The following is a 19,262-nucleotide window of genomic DNA, read 5'->3' as shown; positions in this document are numbered from 1 at the left end:
GCAGGTGCTTTAAATACTAACTTACATGCTGTACGTCAGACATAGCGAGGATGATGGATATTCAGTGGCCTCTTCCAAACCAGTGCTTTCTTCCAAACTCTGCAGACATACTCATCAAATGCATTTCAAGAAGAAGCAATACAACTAAGTGAGAAATGTCATAGAATTTCATTTTTGTAATTCAGTTTTATTTTCCAGATTAATGAAAACTTTATGAGTATAATTTATAGGTACAACCTAACAAGATGACTGTTACAATCCAGTGTGTAACTTTAATTATTAGTTTAGGATTCATTGATGTACTTAAAGATTTTATTTGTGTTTTTCGCATTTTCAAACGTTTAATACAAACAGAAGCTGGAGTTCTAAACTATAGGTCTTAATCTTAAAGGGAGAGTTCACAAATGTATACATTTTGCTAGAGATGTACTCATCCTCAGGCCGTCCAAAATGAAGATGAGTTGGGTTCTTCATTGGAACAGATTCAGAGAAATTTTGCATTACATCACTTGCTCACCAATGGATCCTCTACAGTGAATGGGTGCCGTCAGAATAAGAGTCCAAATAGCTGATAAAAACATAATAATCTTCAAACAATCCACATCACTCCAATCCATCAATTAACATTTTGTAAAATTAATATCTATATATTTGTAATAAACAATGCCGTTGGACTCTTGTTCTGACGGCACCCATTCACTGTAGAGAAACCATTGGTGAACAAGTGATGTAATACTAAATTTCTCCAAATCTGTTCCAACAAAGAAACCAACTGGTCTACAACTTGGATGACCTGAGGTTGAGAACATTTTCTGCAATTTTTCATTTTTTTGGTGAACTGTTCCTTTAAGACAATATAAATCCTGCTAAATGGCTCTTTAAGCACAACATTTTGGTTGTTAACTTGAACTTTTAGATAATGATACTCAATTTGTCTTTTCACCAAACCTTGATCAGATTTTAAAGCTTTTTGAATGTATTTACAATAATAAAGTACACAATGCATACAGTTACTTTTTGGAGTACCTGAAGTCTTCTGTCAAGGGTTCAGTCTGAGTTCAGCCCAAAACTTTCTAGAAATAGCCTTTCTAAATACTGATGGGTCACTCTGGGTGTGTCTGAACTTGACTCCAGCTTTGCAACACAAACATACATGATTACTCTTTCTAGCTCTCACCATGGCTGCACTTTCTTCTCTGAAACAAACTGCCCACGGGGCTCTTTAGCCCCCGCAGGCAGTAATGCCAAGTACACTGGAGTGACGGCGCCCTCATCTGGTGACTTGGTTGCATTTGGTCCAGCCATGTCAGTCCTGACCCATCCTGGACAGCAGGCATTGCAGAGGATCTCATCTCCAGGCCGCTCTTTCAGCAGATTTCGTGCCAGGATTCTAGTCAGGGTGGTGAGGCCAGTTTTGGAGACCCCATATGCAGTGCTAGGCCAACCTCGCTCAGAGTAGACCCCTTCCTGAGCTTCACGGACAAAACGCTCCATCAGCCCAACTAGCTCTTCTTCTGTAATGTCATCGCTTCGGAAACGGGCCTGGAGTTCTGAACTACAGCGGCTTAAAGCCACCGAGCCCATTTCGCTGGACACATTTACTATCCGACCTAGAAAGAAATATGAGTGTTTGAAGGAATAGAAGAGAAGAGAAAACCACCAGGCAAAGAGTAACTGACATGACTTACCTCCTGGTTTGATTATCGGCAAAAACATATTGCACATATCTCTAGTTGCAAAGAAATTAGTCTTCAGTGTCACATCTGCTTGGATCCCAAAGGGGGTTGTGTCTGCCACTGCCATAAAGAGATTAAATATTGTTTTCATTACACATAATAACACAGCAGGTGAATTTATGACAGCATTTGATCCTTCTGGTGGTCCTTTTAGACAAATTTGCCGTTTTTGTAATTATTATTATAATTTTTTTTTTTACTTCATCGGAATGGAACAATTGGTTTTGTGACACTTGCTATTTGAACACAAGAAAGCATGGACGTGATTAGAAAAATTGACTTCACACCTGTGATCTTTAGTCAAAAAACTGAATATGAAATTAATGGTAAATGCAAAAAATACTAAAACATCGAGCAATTTTTAGGGACACAATCTAAAATTCAGTAGTCTGTGATAATGTCTGAACATATAAAACTTCAAAACCAAATAAAAATAAAGATATTACTATCTGAATTTATCTGAAATTTATCTTCAAATCTGAAATTACTATTATAAGCAACTAGGCGATAGACATTTGGAGGATTATTTACAGTATATTTTATACAGGATTCTAGAAGTTTATTATTATATTATATGATTTTTCTATATTTCTCCCACCAGATGTATTAACTTTAAAAAATAACGTGTTTGTAACGTGTGGTATTATATATATATATATATATATATATATATATATATATATATATATATATATATATATATATATATATATATATAGTGCAGAATTTAATTAATATTGTCTAGTAATATGAAATACAAAATATCAAATATGTTATTGAAACAGAATATGTACTATATTCCATTTCGATAATACTTACTATATATTATTTTGCACTTTGAGGAGTCATCTCATCTAATTTCGTTTATCTCATTCCTTCATTTTAATAGAAAAAAAATGTATGCTTATTCTCTATTTTCTATCTAGACGGTCCCTAAACCGGAGGGTTCATTTCTGAACAAATGCCTTTAGTCACCTTTGAAGGCGATGCCAGCGTTGTTGACGAGCACGTCCAGGCCGCCGTACTCCTCCGTGAAGAAGTCCCGTGCGGTGCGGACGCTGTGGGGGTCGGTGATGTCCAGCTGGTGGAAGAGCGCTGTCAAGCCCTCCTTCTTCAGACTTTTCACTGCTGCGGTTCCTCGACCGACATCCCGGGCTGTCAGGTACACGTCCCCGGAGTACTCTTTGCACAGTGACCGCACTACTGCGAACCCAATGCCTTTATTTGCACCAGTGACCAGAGCTACTTTGCTACTGCTCATATCTGCAAGGTGTCTGAAAATAAGACCATATTATGTGAAGCAACGGAAACAGCAGCCTAATTAATGAAATAACGAAATTAAATACTTTTGGGAAGCGTATGCATGATTCCAAGAAAACTCGTACCTGCTGTACTCCGCGGTGATCAATTCACTACTGTTTTTGGCAATTTTTTGGTTTGCGTCGCTACTGCGCATGCGCGGAGATACGCTTGCATAAAGCATTGCAGATGTCTATGTCATATGTGCATCATGTTTTGCTTGATTACACAGCAACAGTTATGAGCTGGAAATCCTTTATTATTTTTTAGGTAAATGTTTTTTTACATACTTTTCTATAAATTCACGCAACGACGATTGAAGCACGTGACCCGGCTGTGTTTGTGACCATGTGGATGTATATTTCGTTTGTAACTGCTGTACGGAATGACACACCTGAAATGAGCTTTGGTTAGCGCTGTTATATGGAAACTTTAATATGAATAAACCTGGCTGCCGTGCTGGAAGAAGAGCTAGGGGAAAACGACTGAAAAAAACACGAGGATGTTTCCAAAGGTATTCGGTTATGAACGCTGAGAGATATTGTAAATGTATAGTATACTATCACTGTGTGCTGTCTAAATTTTGCTCCTGTAGGGACTCTGACTCTCAGCTCAGTTTGTTCTTTTGAGGAGATGGCTGAAAGAAAAGGATTCGCTTCAAAGTCTCTCATCCCTGTCAACTTCCAAGCCAAGTCCACAGCATCCACGGTAGACTGCTTGTAGATAACATTTCCACACTTATAGTTATGTTACTATCTATATTTGTTGCCCTTAGATACTGGAAGGGGGCTTATGGTAACTCAAACTATCAATGTAATAATTACTTGTATATTCCTCTGTTTGTATGTGTAAACTATTTAGGTCCAAAAATCTGAAACCACATTGATAATATAATAATATACTTATCTGTTACCTTTGCAGGCCAAAGACAGTGTTATTTCCTTGCCTGAGAAATGTTTGTGACTCAATCCATTTTTAGGACTATATATAGAGAGCGAGAGAGAGACTTTTGGGCTATTAGATGTTTGAAATGGACCGTGAGGTCTGAATAAAGTCAGTTTGGTTTCTCTTTCTCCTGTAGACCTTTTCTCTCAGTTGCATAGTTATAAGTAAAGAAAATAAACTTTCCTTGGTGTGCAGGTTGAAGCTGGCTTCAACAAAGAAACTTGCTGTTACAAGGTTAAAATTGTCCAAGGCTGTAAGAAGTTTCGGCAAGCGTTTATCAATTACGGCCCCCATGATAATCACAGACTACTTCTGGAATATGACTTTGTTGACCCTGGCAACGCCCACAGTGTAGTATACGTTGATTTAGGAAAGAAAAATGCATACAAATATTTAATAATCTATAGGTAAATATAAAATACTATGGAACTGCATGGATCGCTGATTGTTGGTATTGTAGGAACTCTAAAATTGTGTCTAGATGAACAAGACAAACAGCTAACACAAAAACTACTCTACTTAAGGGACAAAAACTTGATTTGTTAAGGCAATTTTTTTTATATATGTGTGAGTGTGTGCCTGTGTATGAACAAGTGTTAATTTAAACAGTCTTAAATTCACGATCACCGGGACATTTAGCAGTTCTTATAAATCCTATAGCACTTTGTGCCTGCAAGTACATGGCCAGTTTTTAAAGTGCAGTAATGGTTTAGTACAGCAAATCAAGTTTAATATGGTTTCACTCTTCAACAGAAACTTGACATTTGGGATGCATGGCCCTTCCTGGCGACTGATGACTGCACAGATATTGCTGTCCTTGCAACCTGAGCAATAGTGAGAAGTTAACATCCTAAACATATTATTAGTATGCGTGGAATCTGTTTGCATGATAATGCAAAATACATGTCATTGTTATTGCTTTTACTTCAACTCAACCTTGCCAAGACAGAACTGCTTGTGATTCCAGCAAACCCATCGTTTCATCACAATTTCACCATCCAGTTAGGCACATCAACCATAACTCCTTCAAAAACAGCCAGAAACCTTGGAGTTATGATTGATGCTAAAACTGTCCGATCCTGCAGATTTGCTTTATTCAACATCAAGAAGATGAGACCCTTTCTTTCAGAACATGCTGCACAACTCCTTGATCAAGCTCTTGTTCTGTCCAGGCTGGACTATTGCAATGCTCTCTTGGCAGGTCTTCCAGCCCGTTCTATCAAAACTTTACAATTAATCCAGAACGTGACAGCGAGATTGATTTTTAATGAGCCGGAAAGAATAAACGTCACACCTCTGTTTGTCAATTTCAAGGCATTGATGTTTGCCTACAAAACTACCACTGGCTCTGCACACATTTACCTAAATTTGTTACTTCAGACTTATGTGCATCTAGAAGCTTGCGTTCTGCAAGTGAACGTCGCTTGATTGTGCCATCCCAAAGAAGCACAGTCACTTTTACAGACTTTTAAATTAAATGTTCCCTCCTGGTGGAATGACCTCCCCAACTCAATCCAGACAGCTGAGTCCTTAGCCATCTTCAAGAATCGGATTAAAACCCATCTCTTCCATCTTTATTAGACCCTCTAACTTTAACACTCACTATTCTAATTCTATTCTTTATATATAAGACCTCTAACACTAGCTTGCTCTATTCTTTTTCTATTCTGTTTTCTTTTTATTTATTATATTATTTAAAAGCCCTTGCTACGTGTACTGTTAAGCTAGCTAACTGAGACTTGTTATAGCACTTGTATATCATTGCTATTTTTGTTGTTTTTGATTGCTTCCATTGTCCTCATTTGTAAGTCGCTTTGGATAAATGTGTCTGCTTATGACTAAATGTAAATGTACTTGAATATAGTTTATTTTATGCTATTTATTTGAATACATACAACTGTGTGTGGTAGAAAGGCTGATTTCAGTGCTGTTGTTTGTAGTAGGCTACTACTCCTCTTGGGAGCAGTAGAGAGCCGGGATAGGGAAGAGTGGTGCATCCACAATGCCCTAAAGCTTTGTAATAACGTCACAGATGACAATGTCTAGGCACTAGAGAGGGTGAGTTAAATCTAATTAAATCTGTTCATTCTTAATGCTGCCTGTGTCTAATTAAAGATATGAAACCACTTACAGTCTGAGTCTTTTCATTTGTACAGCTATCACAGCTCAAACAGGGTGTGAACCGGTCTCTCCTTGAACAACTGTGTGTGGTGGAGAGCCTGAGACAAGAGGAGCAAAGGATTCTGGAACACACACGAGTGGTTCTTCAAAACCTCTGGGGACAATAGTCACTGTGGTAACAGTAGGGCATTCAGAACACTGAGGAACCAGAAGCCTCATGCTGTCACTGCCAAGGTTTAGACACAAGCCAAGAGCCTGCAGATATGGTTGAGCTTTGTACTAGTACAGCACTTAACACAACCACCTTAAAAACTACAGGGAGTTTACTTAATTACTTAAAAAGAATAGTTCACCAAAATCCCAAAATACTGTAATTTAATCATGTTGTTCCAAACATGTATGACTGTTTCTTCTGTGGAACACAAAAGACATTTTGAAGAATGTTCATGCTGCTTTTTTCTATCAGTGTTGCTATTGCTAACATTAACTTAAAAAAAAACATTTTTTATTTATTAGAAATAAAAAGTAAATAAATAAATACATATTAGAAAAACTTATGGGGACACACACAGCACCAAACCTGCCCCAACCTTACCCTTATACCCTCTTAATAGCAACAAAACTGATTAGCACTTCAACATGAACACAATAGACACACTGTACCTAACAATATATATATATTTTTTATTATTGCTGTACTACAAATTATTTTCATTCCATTGAAATTATTTGTATTTTATAAATAACATCATACAGGTTTGGATCAACACGAGTGTGAGTAAATGACGACAGAATTGTAATTTTTAGGTGAACTCTCCTTATATTGCCCCCACAGTTTGGGATTTCTGAGCTTCAACAATTGGTTTTTCTCCTAGATAGCTGTGACAATTTCAGAATGGTGGACAGGAAGATGAGGGGACATTTAGAACAATGAGATCGTAAACACAAATCTTCTATTGAAAGCAAATGAGCTACATGCTGTGTTTCTGGTAGGAGACTACTGATAATCAAATGCATACCTCTGAACAATGATGCCGAATTCTAGGTCGGCATTATCCAGTCCGTTTCCATACAGAGCTTAATTAATAGGCAAAAGAAACGGGATCAGATGGTGCGGTTAATAATCCATTGGGAATGCTTGACAAGAGAAAATCGCATATACAGTATGTCATAACTAGGCCAAAGAGAGAGATTTTTTATGTAAATTATTTCATAAGTTTTTTTGTAAAATGTAAATACTTTATGCTCTGTGATGCATGCTTTTTGGAATGAGGCTGATTTCCATTTAAAGAATTGTAAAATTTTTAAATACCAACAATCCACTGAAAGTGCAATCGACAAAAACATGAGATTTATAACAACTAAAATGTACAGAATTATGGAAAGAATATTTTGAGCCCTCTTCAAAGCTTGACCCCTATTCTCTTCCTCGCTTGCTTTCTCTGTACCATCTCCATGGAGACCGTAGCTTCATATAAAGGCACGGGGTCCCCCAATTGAGGCCTGCGTGGAGAAAACGGTCAAATTCAACAGCATTCACACAACAAAGCTGATTTCACACTTTTTCCTCTCTGCATTACATACACGGCCCACATACATTAAGTTTTAAATTCATAATTTGTGTAATTTCTCCTCCTTTACAGATTCCACACAGTCTGCTTCTCCTTTCACACACATTTTTATTCCTCATTCTCACCTGAAGGTCCCTGTGCAGAGTTTATCCATCACATCTTTTAAGATATCTGAGAGAGAGAGCAGACTAAAGGCAAATAACCCAGTTACAAAGAGGAAACCGCGTGTCCTTTATGTTGTTGACAAGGTCGTTCCAGTAGCCTGAGGACACTGGAAGAAACCCCTCAGGTCCCAAATACATCAAACTGTCATGGACTAGCCGTATTATACACACTCAGGAACCCAGTGACCTCTTTGCAACCTAAAGCGATTTCAGAAAATTTTTCTAAAAAAGTCAAATCTCCCTTCTTCATTCCACTGGAGAGTAAAGCTGTTTTGTGTAACAAGGATCAGATCATCAGAGCTTTTTTCATGGGGTTATATTAAGACTCGTCTTCTCTGCAAGTGATATACAAAAGAAAACATACTGTACTGTATCTCTAAGACACTTTAGATAAAAGCATCTGCCAACTCCAAAAATGTAAACAAACCTAGATTGAGCTAGAAACTTTGAGTAATTACTATTTGAAGGCCAATTAACAAAGCTGATGCCTGAATGCTGACCAGTCAGTAGGCAGTTAAAGATGAATGAAGTTTGTAGTAAAAGATACGGAGATATCGGCCCTGCTTGGCCCGGGATGTTGTCCACACCTCGTCGTTAAGGAACGAGAGAGATGCTGCCTTCAGGAAGAGAATGTGGCTGTCAGGAGGGTCCAGCTTTGAAAAAGAGGATAAAATTTATTTTATTAAATGTATAGTGTAAAAATCAGTGCTGCGAGTTGCTAACCTGTAAGTGTTGTTCTGTGGTCACCCAATGACCTCCCACTGAAAGAAGGGTAAGGAGGTCATGTTTATGCGGGCCATGCCTCTGTGCTTCTGGATCCTCTTCATAAAGTCTCACTGTTCAAAAAAAAAGGCACAAAATCATAGACTGCTGATTAAAAAATGAACATGTACAGTCCGTACAAGCATTTAGGGACAATACATTTTTTAAATAAAAATAAATTCATTCAGAAAATAACAGCAAGGTCTTTACTTTTATGACAGGAAAGACTTTTACATTGTTACAAAAAAATTATTTTAAATAAGTGCTGCTCTTTAGAACTTTCTGTTCATCAAAGAATCCTGAAAAAAAATGTATCACAGTTTTTCACAAAAATATAACTGTTTTCGACAAAATAATAAGAAATGTTTCTTTCTTCAGTACCAAATCAGAATATTCAAATAATTTCTGAAGGATCACTGAAGACTTGAGTAATGATGCTGAAAATACAGCTTTGCTATCACAGGAATAAATTGTATATTAAAATAGAAATAAAAATGTAAATAATATTTCACATAATTTTCAGTTTTTACTGTAGTTTGTCAAATAAATGCAGCATTGATGAACATAAGAGACTTTTTTCAACCCCAAACTTTTTGAAAAGTAGACTATATATTGCCAGCATTTAAATAAAAAATGTAATGTTGCAACACAACTGCTTGTTGTATGTAATTAAAGTGCATATGAGAAGACTATGTTGAAACAGTTCGAAATGTTATATAAAGTGGTGGTAAACCTCCTGAATCAATGATGATGTCCACTCCAAGACCTCCGGTTTCTTCAAGGCATGAGTCCACCAAATCTTGCTTTGAGTCCCACACTCTGATCACTCGAGCTGAGGGAAGAGACACACTTAAGTACTGATGCTTACAAACAATCGAATTAACATTGATTAAACATATCAAGCTGATGTATGCTGAATGACTATTCTCAAAGAATAGATTTGATTTGAGGCTTATGAGAACATGATAGCCTGAATGAGTACTTTTTAGAAGAGATTGCTGCCATAAATAACTTACCCAAAAGTGATTCCTGCACATCTTAAGCAAGTGCAAGTGGCACAAGGAAGAAACCAGATGAAAAAAGTCAAGTGGCAAAGAAAGACAAAAAGATGCTCAAGGGAGAAGTGAAAAGATGAGAAGGTCACTATCAGAAAACGTTTGGCAATCAATATGATTGAGTTTAAGGAAAGACAAATATCAATTCTAGGACAAATGGAAAGGATGGGTTAGAAACTTTAAACGGGACACAATCTTGGCCACAGTCCAAACTTAAGTATTTCTACATTTGATTAGACTTGAATAGATTTTAGACTTTGCAGTACACAAAAGGATACGAGTGTGATGCTTTCATATGCTCAGGAAATAAATCCACATCAAGTACTGTAAATATGAGAGGTAAACTTGAGATAACAACTGAAGATTAAAAGAGATTAGCTCCATTTGAATTGCCATTTCAGTTTGTCTGGCAACTCATGCCGAGTGTTTCATAAATCTACACTTCCAGTGAAAGTGCAAAGTCAAACAAAGCTGGAACTTCCTAAACGTGACACTTCATGTGGAAAATATCTCCGCTCTCAGTCCTCTCTCTCCACAATGCTTCATTTCAGTACCCACCCACACTCGGCCGGAGCTCTTCCAAAAACTTCTGGTCCTCCGGAGACGATGCTGTAGCCAGGACTTTCACACCGTGATACTGGGCGAGCTGAATGGCCAGAACTCCAAAGGGCTGCATGCACACAAAACAGGAAGTGCATGATAATGATTTGAGATTTCGAATGCAGGTAGCCAAATAATGCTTGTAGAAGTGCGGTGTTGATTCTAATACGAGAAGACAACTAAATAATAACAAAAATCCACTTTCAAAATAACACAATGACAAAATTGGCCAGTTTTAACATATATGCTATCATTCAAAAGTTTGGGGTCACTAAGATTTATTTTTCAAAGAAATTAATACTTTTAGTCAGCAGGGATACATTCAATTGATCATAAGTGAGAGTAAAGACAGTTCTTTTAACCTTTCTTTTTTATTTGTTAAAGAACCTGCAGCATATAAGGATGATTTCTGAATGTGACACTGAAGACTGGAGTAATGCTGCTAAAAATTCAGCTTTGCATCACAGGAAAAAAAAAAGTTTTTACTGTAAATTTTTGTAATATTTTCAAAAAAGAAAAATAAATGCAACCTTGGTGAGCAACTGAAATTTTTATTTAAAAATAGCATCCATTAAAAACCCCAAACCTGAACAGTAGTGAATATGCTAATAGGACGCATCAGGAAAGTGTTGCCCTTTTGACCCCTGCACAGATACCTACAGCCGCCCCATCCAGCACCAGTACAGTCTGACCCGCAGCCATCCGAGCCAGGGTGTGGAGAGCTGTGAAAGCCCTGAGACCGTCTTTAATTACTGCTGCAGCTTCAAACCAGCTCACTTTCTCAGGCTTCTGAACTGTTATTAAAACCGGAGAAATAATAGAACATATATGAGAACTAAACAGTAGTGTATCTTTAAGGAACTAGGTAGGAGAATTGTCAATAATGTAATGTGAGCAATACCTAAATTATATTCATCAGTAACCACGACGGAGCAAAGGCCAGACTGTTCAGCATCCAAAGGAAGAATCCCTGTGGAGAAATGCAAATGTTTATTTGATTATACACATATAATACACATATACACTGATAAAAATGAGAGTCTAATAAAGTTCTTACCAACAACCTCATCATCTGGCTGGAAAAAGATGACTTTGGGTCCAACTAGAAAAGGATATGCATCACATCAGATTTATCAGTCAAATTTATTTGATTAGATTGGTAAACGGTGTCAAATATACAAGACGTCATGTAAACCTTGAAGAACAACCCCAGCGATCTCCCTTCCAACTGGGACATTTTCTATCTCAATCTTGAGGTCCTCATACAGCTGAAAAACAGATTAAGATGAATGCAAATACTCTGTAAAACGTTGTTTGTGAAATGAGGGTGATCTTTTCCTAAATAACGTCTATAATGTATTGTGAACATGCTGTTCTGCAGGTCATACACATCAAATCGCCAGACGTCGCTCACCATCTTGTTGACAATTATATTACCTTAAAATCAACTGGACTTAGGGCACAGCTTTTCACTTGAACTTTGACCTGATGGCTGCCAAGTTTATTGGGTGCATTCTATGACAGGAAACAAATAACATCATGCAATTATAAATAGCTTTTTACAGATTTCATCAGGAAATTGTGGATATGAAAATGCATGCAACAGAAAATGTAAAGGCATAATCATGCACTCTTACTGTCTCCTGTATGACAAACTTCACATCACCCTGGTCTCCTTTTTGGCAGTAAAGTCCCTTCATGGCAGTTTTAGCCGTTCTGCAATCAGACACATCAATAAACAATTAAAGATTAACACAAGCAACACTAACAAGCTGAATGAAATACTCTGTTAATACTATTTGTAATAATATGCAATAAAGAGAACAATCTCTGAAGAAAATCACGACATTTAATGTTTGCACTTAAACTGTGCAAATTCAACCTATTAAGATCCCAAAAATCCAGAGCACACAATTGAACTCTAGTTGAGCTAACGTTACTTGTTTTCCGTTGCAGTAGTCCTATTGCGTTCTTCTGTTTACAACATCAAGATCGCTGTTATAATATCTTCTTCTGTTGTGCTATATAATATACTTTTCTTTTTTGCACGTAAGAGTATTACAGAACCTACCAACATGTAGTTGACTGCGGTAGTGTTTTGTTCATTTCCTGCACGTGACTCTTTCTGTGTGACGTAGGTGGAGTAGAAATAAAAACGCACAGAAGGGAAACGACAATATTTTACACTACAATCCGATGTGTGAGGGATTAGGTTAGATAACCACTAAATATTTCAACTAAATAATGTATTCAGTGAATCTAAAAATATAGAGACTGAAATCATCTAAAATTCTCTTTAATTAATGAAATGTGTATTAGTAATAGTCAATAAAAACAGACTTTCTGAGCTAGAAGCGTCTGATTCGTAAACTAATCGTTCTTTTATTTATAATCATTCTGTTGAATCGGTTCGGTGCACAATCCAATGTTTGAGGATGCATATGTCTCAGTGAATCGAAACATAGAGGTCGAATTAAATATATGTAGTAACGTGTTTTCAAATTAATAATGTAATAAATCGTTTAAAACTAATTTAATATTTAAAACATTATTATTATTAAGAGACAACTAATTTACTTTAAAAACTGAACTGTAGAAATATTACAAATATAAAATACTGAAAATATGTTTTACTTGAGTGTATCTGTGGAAATTAGTTTCATATCTCCATTGCACTAATTATATACATCTAAATCTACAAATGGTCTAACTGCATCTAAATACATGATCAAATATAACTGTTGTAAATACATAAAAAATGCATTGGTGAGGGCCGCATTGCGCCCTCTGTCTGTGGGACACACTCAGACGCGAATGCCTGAACAACGTGCGCACGTTTCATTTTTCCCCTTTTTTACTTCACTACCAGCGAAGCTGCAACGGAGGAAGCGAGGAGCAAAAAAATAAGCCTGGAATTAATATCGCACATTTAAAAAAAAAAAAAGGAAAGAAGAGTCCTCCGTCTGTCACCCCATGCTGCTGTAGTGTATTCCCTCACAGAGTGCTGGAGATATCATGGAAACTGAATGATGAGGTACGAGTGTTTGTGTCTCGGGCCGACTGTATGTCTCTGACAGTGACTGCGGGGCGCTGCTCGAGCGAGTTCAAACACAGCATTTCGGGGCGCGCTTCGTGCCAATTTACTCGTCTCGCTCGCTCTCGCCAGACAACGGTCACTTCAACGGTCTTTTTTCGGCTCGACAACTGGAATAACATCCTCCTCTAGTCGTTTATTCGTGAGAGGAGGCCTCTGTAAGCTCTCTTTCCACGCAGAGATTGCAGCTAAAGCTCAGCTCTGATTTACTGGTTTAGTTAGCACTCGGGCTAAGTTGATCTTATGCTGGTGTGTTATTATCAGTGACAGCAGCTCGAAAACTGGCAAAACTCACTGATACAGAGGACTATTTGGACTTGAGAGTGCTGAGGTAATGTGTGTAATATGTAGGGTGTAGTAACAGTGAGTTAACAGTGCCAGCTGTGTGATGGGGTGCAGATGAAGATACCCTGATGGGGGCAATCTCCAGCTCTCCACACATGGCTGCGGGTCTCATCCTTACATAAGGACTTTCACATGCGTATCTATGACTTCCATTTCTTCTCCAGAGAAACAGAGGTTATTATCCTGTGATTATGTCTGGAGGAAGGTGATTAAAAGGCTCAGACCCTGTAGTGCAGTCTGGCTGTGGATTTGGGTTGCTTTGTCTTAAAGCCTGTATTATGTGTAGTGTGTAAACACTGTCAGATTGGAAGGTGGTTTACTAGATCTCATGAGCAATGCAGTTGGAGCCATTTGGTCTGGGTCATATACCTGGCTCTGTCCTGGTTTAGAGAGGCACTCCTAGATCACAAGACTAAAGTGGAAAACCTGCTTTGGCAGCCTTACTGAGAAATGCATCCTCTGAAACTGATATAAGAACAGGTTTTTAGTTGCTAGGACGTACCAAAATATTCAAAGATAGAGGTGTCCGAATGTAAAAGTTGAACCCAAATTGATCAATATATAAGTCGTTAACCTGATTATTGAAGATGTGTTTCTATAAATGACTGTTTGAATGCATAATAACATTCAGATATTAACGAAATGATGGACACATTGTTATTTTATAAGTATAAACACATTCATCTGGCTGTTATGGTCATGTTAAGCGGATACTCTGGTTTTAGAAATCTGTATGAGAAAGCTGGCATATTTGTGTATTAATCTGAATTTTTTGCACACTCAAAGAATACCCAGCATTCACATACACATTCAAATGAATGTCAGTTTACTTGTTTTTTTACAAACGTTTGCTTAAACATTTATTTAAACAAACGTTTGCTATTATTTTACATAAGTCTTAACTCTTAACATTTTGCAGATGAATGAGAATGAATGGGTTGATTGGATTACTATTCACAAAACTGATTCTGCATAAAAATTATATTTCCATTATTTCCACCCCAACATAGACTATCACACTTATTCATGTCACACAATTTCGTTCACTGGACCAGACCTTTGCAACACGACGAAAGCTTTCGTTTTCGATCTCCCACATCTGCATGCTTATAAATGGAAAAATGTGGTTTGGTTGCTCCTTTAGTTTGTTCTTATCACATTTATCCAGGGATATTCCAGTGGCTGTCGAGCATGTAAATGCCTTTTTAGAAGGACAATTTAATCAGAAAATGGCCTTTAATCTGAAAGTGATGTTCATGTAAACGTTGTGGTGCATACAGCCTTGTTTAGATGAGAATAATAGAAGATTTGAAAACCTGTTTTAAGTGCAGGCTCAAGAGGAGCTTATTGTCAGGCCGTTCAGTTCATGAGTCATTAGAGGCTGTTTATCTGGTCACTTTCTCTCTTCCGTCCACAGATCCACCTTTCTCTGTTCCCCATCCCCCAGAGGTGCACAGCAGAGATTTAGTCTGGGGTACGAGATGAAATAGATGATAGGCCTGCCATGTGTGTCCCTGATATGAATTTTAGTTATACCTCCCTGCTTCGTGCTAAACAAATTATGAATGGTGAGCTTTAAGTGTATTTGCTTTGCTGCTAGAGTGTAATGCTTGAGTTTATAGCTTGGGTATGCACACATGTCTAAAGTGTAATCTCAACTATATATGAATACTGTACGATCAACTGTAACCCACCCACATTATTGTCACATTTATTGAGTCTGTTTTTATGTGAAAATCAGACAGGTATGATTTCAGTTGGACTGAAGGCATAGTTCACCCAAATATAAAAAAAATCTGTTATCATTTACTCATCCGCCACTTGTCACAAACCTTCTTTTGGACACAAAAAATATATTTCAAAGAATGTTCGTAACCAAATGGTTGACGGTGGACATTGACTAAGGATACGGTCACAACCTGCTAGGACAGCTTTAATGATATTTTCTGAACTTGCTGAACATCAAAAACAATGCTGTGTGCTGGGCTAAATGCACTCATTGAATGTGTATACATATGGTGGTATTTTTACTAGCTCATAACTCACAAAGAGCTCATAAAAATTTGAAAATGCATCAAAACGTTGGTAGGAATTCCTCCATTGCATGCAGTGATCTGCTGTGAGGAGACAGCATTTCCAATACCTATTATCAACCTTTTTGCTGCTTTATTAAAGCTAAGTATTATGTAGCGTATTATTTATAGTATATTTATTAGCCATTAATCTTTAGTTTGGCTATGCAGTGTCTGTTTGTGTGTGGCTTTTTGCAGGGAGCAGTGAAGTACAACAATACAGGCCCTCTTCCGGAAGCTGTTGAATTTAGTCTCATGAGTGATTCTCTCTTTATCGCCTGTTCCAGGCTCGGATTCTGTTCAGACGAAACCGGTAAAATCCATTGAAGATGTACTATCCGCTCTCACGGTTACAGCTGAGCTGTTCTGCCTACCTCAACTGCAGAGAAAGCACTTTTGCTTCCATGTTTATGACCTTTCCTAAATGCTTCAAGATGGAAGTGAACAAATGAGCCCATATCAGGTTTTGGACTGAGTTTTGTTTCTGTTGATGAGAACAGGTTGCGATACTGAAACTTTAACTAGCTTAGCAGTGTGAAACTGCTCCAGCGTGCTTTGAAAGATCGGTGAGGATGATTTGCTATCAGTGAAGATGAAAGCTCAGGTTTGAGTGTCATTTTAAGCTAGATTCCTCTGTGTTTGTCTGGACTGTGTTAAACATGGGTGGGGTGCAGAATGTCTGTGTTTTCTTGAGTGGTGAATGGAAGTGGAATCATAACCATCTCTGAATATTTATTTCATTTAAATGCTGTACAACGGTAGAGAGATTGACCCCCACATCTCTTCTGGTCTTGTCCTTGAAGGAAACCAGCAACCTCGCAGTGGTTTGTGTATACTCTTCGTTCTATTACTGTATCAGGTATTGATGTTAACGTGGTTGAAATGGTATTCATTCTGTGACTGCTTGTGCAGTGAAAGTGACAGGTGGGTAGAAGTTCAAATGCACTGTTTACTCTCTGCAAATATTTTGCAGTCACAGCTAAATGTGGTCTAGGAAAAACTGTTGTGCTTTTGTGAGGTATGCAAATGTGTGTGGGTGTGTTTGGCTGAGTTGTTCATGTAGAACCCCAATCCGTTTTGAAAGCAGACAGGAGTGTGAGTGAGATGTTCACACTGTTGATTGTTGCACTCTGTTTGGCCGTGAGGTCTTGCGTCACCTGACTTATGAATCCACAGCTGGATGTGTTTGAGTCTGTCTGTGTTAGAACATGGTTTTTCACAGTGTCTGTGCGGGGTGAAGTTCAGTGAACGAGGGGTTCTGATATTGGTATTGATTGATGAATGATTGAAAAATTGATCACCTAACACACTCCAGATATTTATCATAATAAGTACTGATGTTTTTCTTCATAGGTCTTCAACCCTGCTCCTGGGGACCCACTTTCCTGCAGAGTTCAGCTCCAGTTCTAATCAAACAAACCTGAACCAACTTATCAAGGTCTCCGAGATCACTTGAAAAGTCAGGGGCCAGGTGTGCTGAGAAAGGTTGGAAATAACCTCTGCAGGACAGTGGGTCCCCAGGAGCAGGGTTGAAGACATATATCATCTAACAAATGTTTTTTTTTTATATTTGAAATTATTGAAGAATAACATTTACCTCAGCGCTTGAAGGTATGCACCAAAATGAATGAGTTATTGAAATGCTGAAACTGAAATTTAAGTTTTCATTTAGCCAAAAACTGATTCAATTTGGGTAATTGAATTGTGGTAATTGTGCTACTCAGGGTATTGAGTTCTTAGATGATAAATTAAACCAGTTAATTGCCCTAAGCCAGTTCATAGACGTTCTTCAGCAAATTTTACACATTTCTGCTGTAGCATAATTTTTGGTGTGTCCACTGTGATTTCATGTTTAAAAAAAGAAATGCTGACTGAGAAAAAAACGTGTCATTGGAGTGATTGTGGCCTTCCAAAAACTAAAAATTAATTTGTGGCTCACTGCTTTAGAAAATCTTAATTATTAACTTTATGCTCCGATGTCCTTTTTGTTGTATTCCGTCTTGTTAATAACTGAAGATCAATGATATGGAAAAATTCCTCACCCAGAGTCGTCTCACCTAGTGGCAGCATTCCTGTTGCATGACATCACCTCTGTTTGCCCCACCCTTTCTCGGGAATGTCTTGATTTGGATCTGTGAGGCAGGTTGGTCATGAATGAGAAAAGCTCAGCTCATCTAAGAGACGTGCAGATCTTCTGAAAGCACTTGTGTGTTTGTGTTTCTACTGTGATTGTGTTTCTAGTCTGTTCTGCAGAACATTTCCCTTTCCTGGTCTTTCATTCAGAAAGGCTGTGTTTGAGAGCATTGTTCCGAGGAAAAGCTTCATTAGAATCCCAAAAAGGGTGACAGGAAAAAGTAGGTCACATGCTCAAAGAAACACACACACACATACGGTCATTAGCAGGGCTGTGACAAGAGCCGGTTCTACTGTGTGACAGTGTCACTAGCACTGCAGTGTTTGACACTGCGCTCTACCAGTGAGAGAGAGAGCGTGTGAGTCACCAGTGTCCTGTTTAATCAGGGGAACTGGATGTTTTCAGTATTGAGTCAAGCTCTCTGTGAAGGGCTTAGTCCTCCATCTTGAGAAATACCCCACTGCTTCAGATTAGAGCTCAGACAGTACAAACACACTCTGGAGCCAGTGCTATTCAGACATAACGGTTTTCTGCTAATAGTAAAACAAGAAAAATGTATCTTTATAGAAATTGCTCCACAAATGGTATACTCTACTTAAAATCATGCAAATGAATACTTTGTAGAGTAGTGTTTTAGTGCAAACTCTAAACGTTCTGTTGATGAAACATGAAAGTGCTTCACATACAAATGTCAGATGTATGAAGTGGAAATGAAAGCATGTTTTTGCATCAGCATTTTTCAGAGACTGCAGACAGGGCAATGTGATCGGGTGGTCAGAGTGATGCAACGTGAGTGTGAAATATCAAAATTTCCTCACACCTTCAGCTTCTGCACTGCTCTGTGACAGCCTTTCAGAAGAACAGACATTAAAACCATATCTGTTTTTATCACATTTTATTTTCAGTATGTTGTAGTCAGAGGCGTCGTGCCCATTCAAAGTGAGGGGGCACGTGCCCCCTCAGATTTCTGAGCCAAGTGGATTTTAAATGCAGCTTCCAAACGAAAAAAAAAAATTGCAGAATAATATTTTTTATATATTTGATACAATCACAGCGGTGTAAAGATCGTTCAGTGCACAGCATCAGCTGCTAAATTCAAATCTGCGTTCGCTGGCTGGCGCTGAGCCAGAGACAGACGCGTTCGTACAACGCTTCAACCAATCAGAAACTATTCTGTTGCGCTTATGGATGCAATGGCCAATGAGAGACGTCCAGAAGAGTCATCACTGAAACGCGGTGGTTTGTTCACTTGCTCGCTGACTGAATTATTTAGCGAATTCTCTCATCAGAAACAACAAAAAGTGCAGATGTGCGTACGAATGTAAGTAAGATATTCGTTTCATAATGTAAAGTGCTTCAGTGAT

At 38.0% G+C, this 19,262-nt stretch overlaps 4 protein-coding genes across 7 annotated transcripts in view; 2 read left to right on the top strand and 2 right to left on the bottom strand.

Moving 5' to 3' along the window:
• Window positions 1–149: 149 nt before the first annotated feature.
• On the bottom strand, window positions 150–3,133 carry LOC132142679 (carbonyl reductase [NADPH] 1-like). The gene is made up of 3 exons (XM_059552733.1): window positions 2,712–3,133; window positions 1,689–1,796; window positions 150–1,610 (listed from the first exon to the last, which is right to left on the bottom strand). Exons 1-3 carry the CDS (start codon window positions 2,995–2,997, stop codon window positions 1,174–1,176), a joined length of 831 nt encoding a protein of 276 aa, XP_059408716.1. The 5' UTR covers window positions 2,998–3,133; the 3' UTR covers window positions 150–1,173.
• A 535-nt stretch (window positions 3,134–3,668) lies between these two features.
• setd4 (SET domain containing 4) lies at window positions 3,669–6,448 on the top strand. The gene is given in 6 exon segments (XM_059551365.1): window positions 3,669–3,743; window positions 4,176–4,347; window positions 4,438–4,513; window positions 4,725–4,814; window positions 5,921–6,038; window positions 6,137–6,448. Coding segments are annotated over 6 exon segments (663 nt in total). The 3' UTR covers window positions 6,269–6,448.
• Window positions 6,449–7,385: 937 nt separating this feature from the next.
• cryzl1 (crystallin, zeta (quinone reductase)-like 1) lies at window positions 7,386–12,424 on the bottom strand. 4 transcript variants are annotated; one of them, XM_059552725.1, is made up of 14 exons: window positions 12,325–12,424; window positions 11,891–11,969; window positions 11,691–11,768; window positions 11,449–11,521; window positions 11,311–11,355; window positions 11,155–11,223; window positions 10,914–11,047; window positions 10,212–10,323; window positions 9,615–9,635; window positions 9,332–9,430; window positions 8,560–8,672; window positions 8,384–8,489; window positions 7,798–7,843; window positions 7,386–7,604 (listed from the first exon to the last, which is right to left on the bottom strand). In XM_059552725.1, the coding sequence occupies exons 2-14, from the start codon at window positions 11,951–11,953 to the stop codon at window positions 7,505–7,507; spliced, it is 1,059 nt and encodes a 352-aa protein (XP_059408708.1). In that variant the 5' UTR covers window positions 11,954–11,969; window positions 12,325–12,424; the 3' UTR covers window positions 7,386–7,504. The 4 variants fall into 4 exon arrangements, with proteins under 4 accessions (XP_059408708.1, XP_059408711.1, XP_059408710.1 ...); XM_059552728.1 differs by having other exon boundaries at window positions 12,189–12,335; XM_059552727.1 differs by having other exon boundaries at window positions 12,194–12,332.
• Window positions 12,425–13,101: 677 nt separating this feature from the next.
• Window positions 13,102–19,262, top strand: part of LOC132141697 (intersectin-1-like) — a 29,908-nt gene continuing 23,747 nt past the window's right edge. The window contains exon 1 of the mRNA XM_059551363.1: window positions 13,102–13,287. The gene's annotated coding sequence lies outside the window, so the exon portion shown is untranslated. The remainder of the gene's footprint in view (window positions 13,288–19,262) is intronic.

This window comes from Carassius carassius, chromosome 6 (genome assembly GCF_963082965.1).
Source record: "Carassius carassius chromosome 6, fCarCar2.1, whole genome shotgun sequence".
Lineage (NCBI taxonomy): Eukaryota > Metazoa > Chordata > Actinopteri > Cypriniformes > Cyprinidae > Carassius > Carassius carassius.
This window is presented reverse-complemented; position numbering and strand designations above follow the sequence as displayed.

Bases quoted from the DNA above. Each gene is read 5' to 3' on its own strand.
- cryzl1 (XM_059552725.1), bottom strand. From the start codon at position 11,953: ATGAAGGGACTTTACTGCCAAAAAGGAGACCAGGGTGATGTGAAGTTT. The intron at 11,769-11,890 runs GTAAGAGTGCAT...TTCCTGTCATAG, and splicing joins AGTTTGTCATACAGGAGACA to AATGCACCCAATAAACTTGG. The intron at 11,522-11,690 runs GTAATATAATTG...TCTGTTTTTCAG, and splicing joins TAAGTCCAGTTGATTTTAAG to CTGTATGAGGACCTCAAGAT.
- LOC132142679 (XM_059552733.1), bottom strand. From the start codon at position 2,997: ATGAGCAGTAGCAAAGTAGCTCTGGTCACTGGTGCAAATAAAGGCATT. The intron at 1,797-2,711 runs GTGACTAAAGGC...TCTTTATGGCAG, and splicing joins CGCTGGCATCGCCTTCAAAG to TGGCAGACACAACCCCCTTT. The intron at 1,611-1,688 runs GTAAGTCATGTC...ATTTCTTTCTAG, and splicing joins GCCGATAATCAAACCAGGAG to GTCGGATAGTAAATGTGTCC.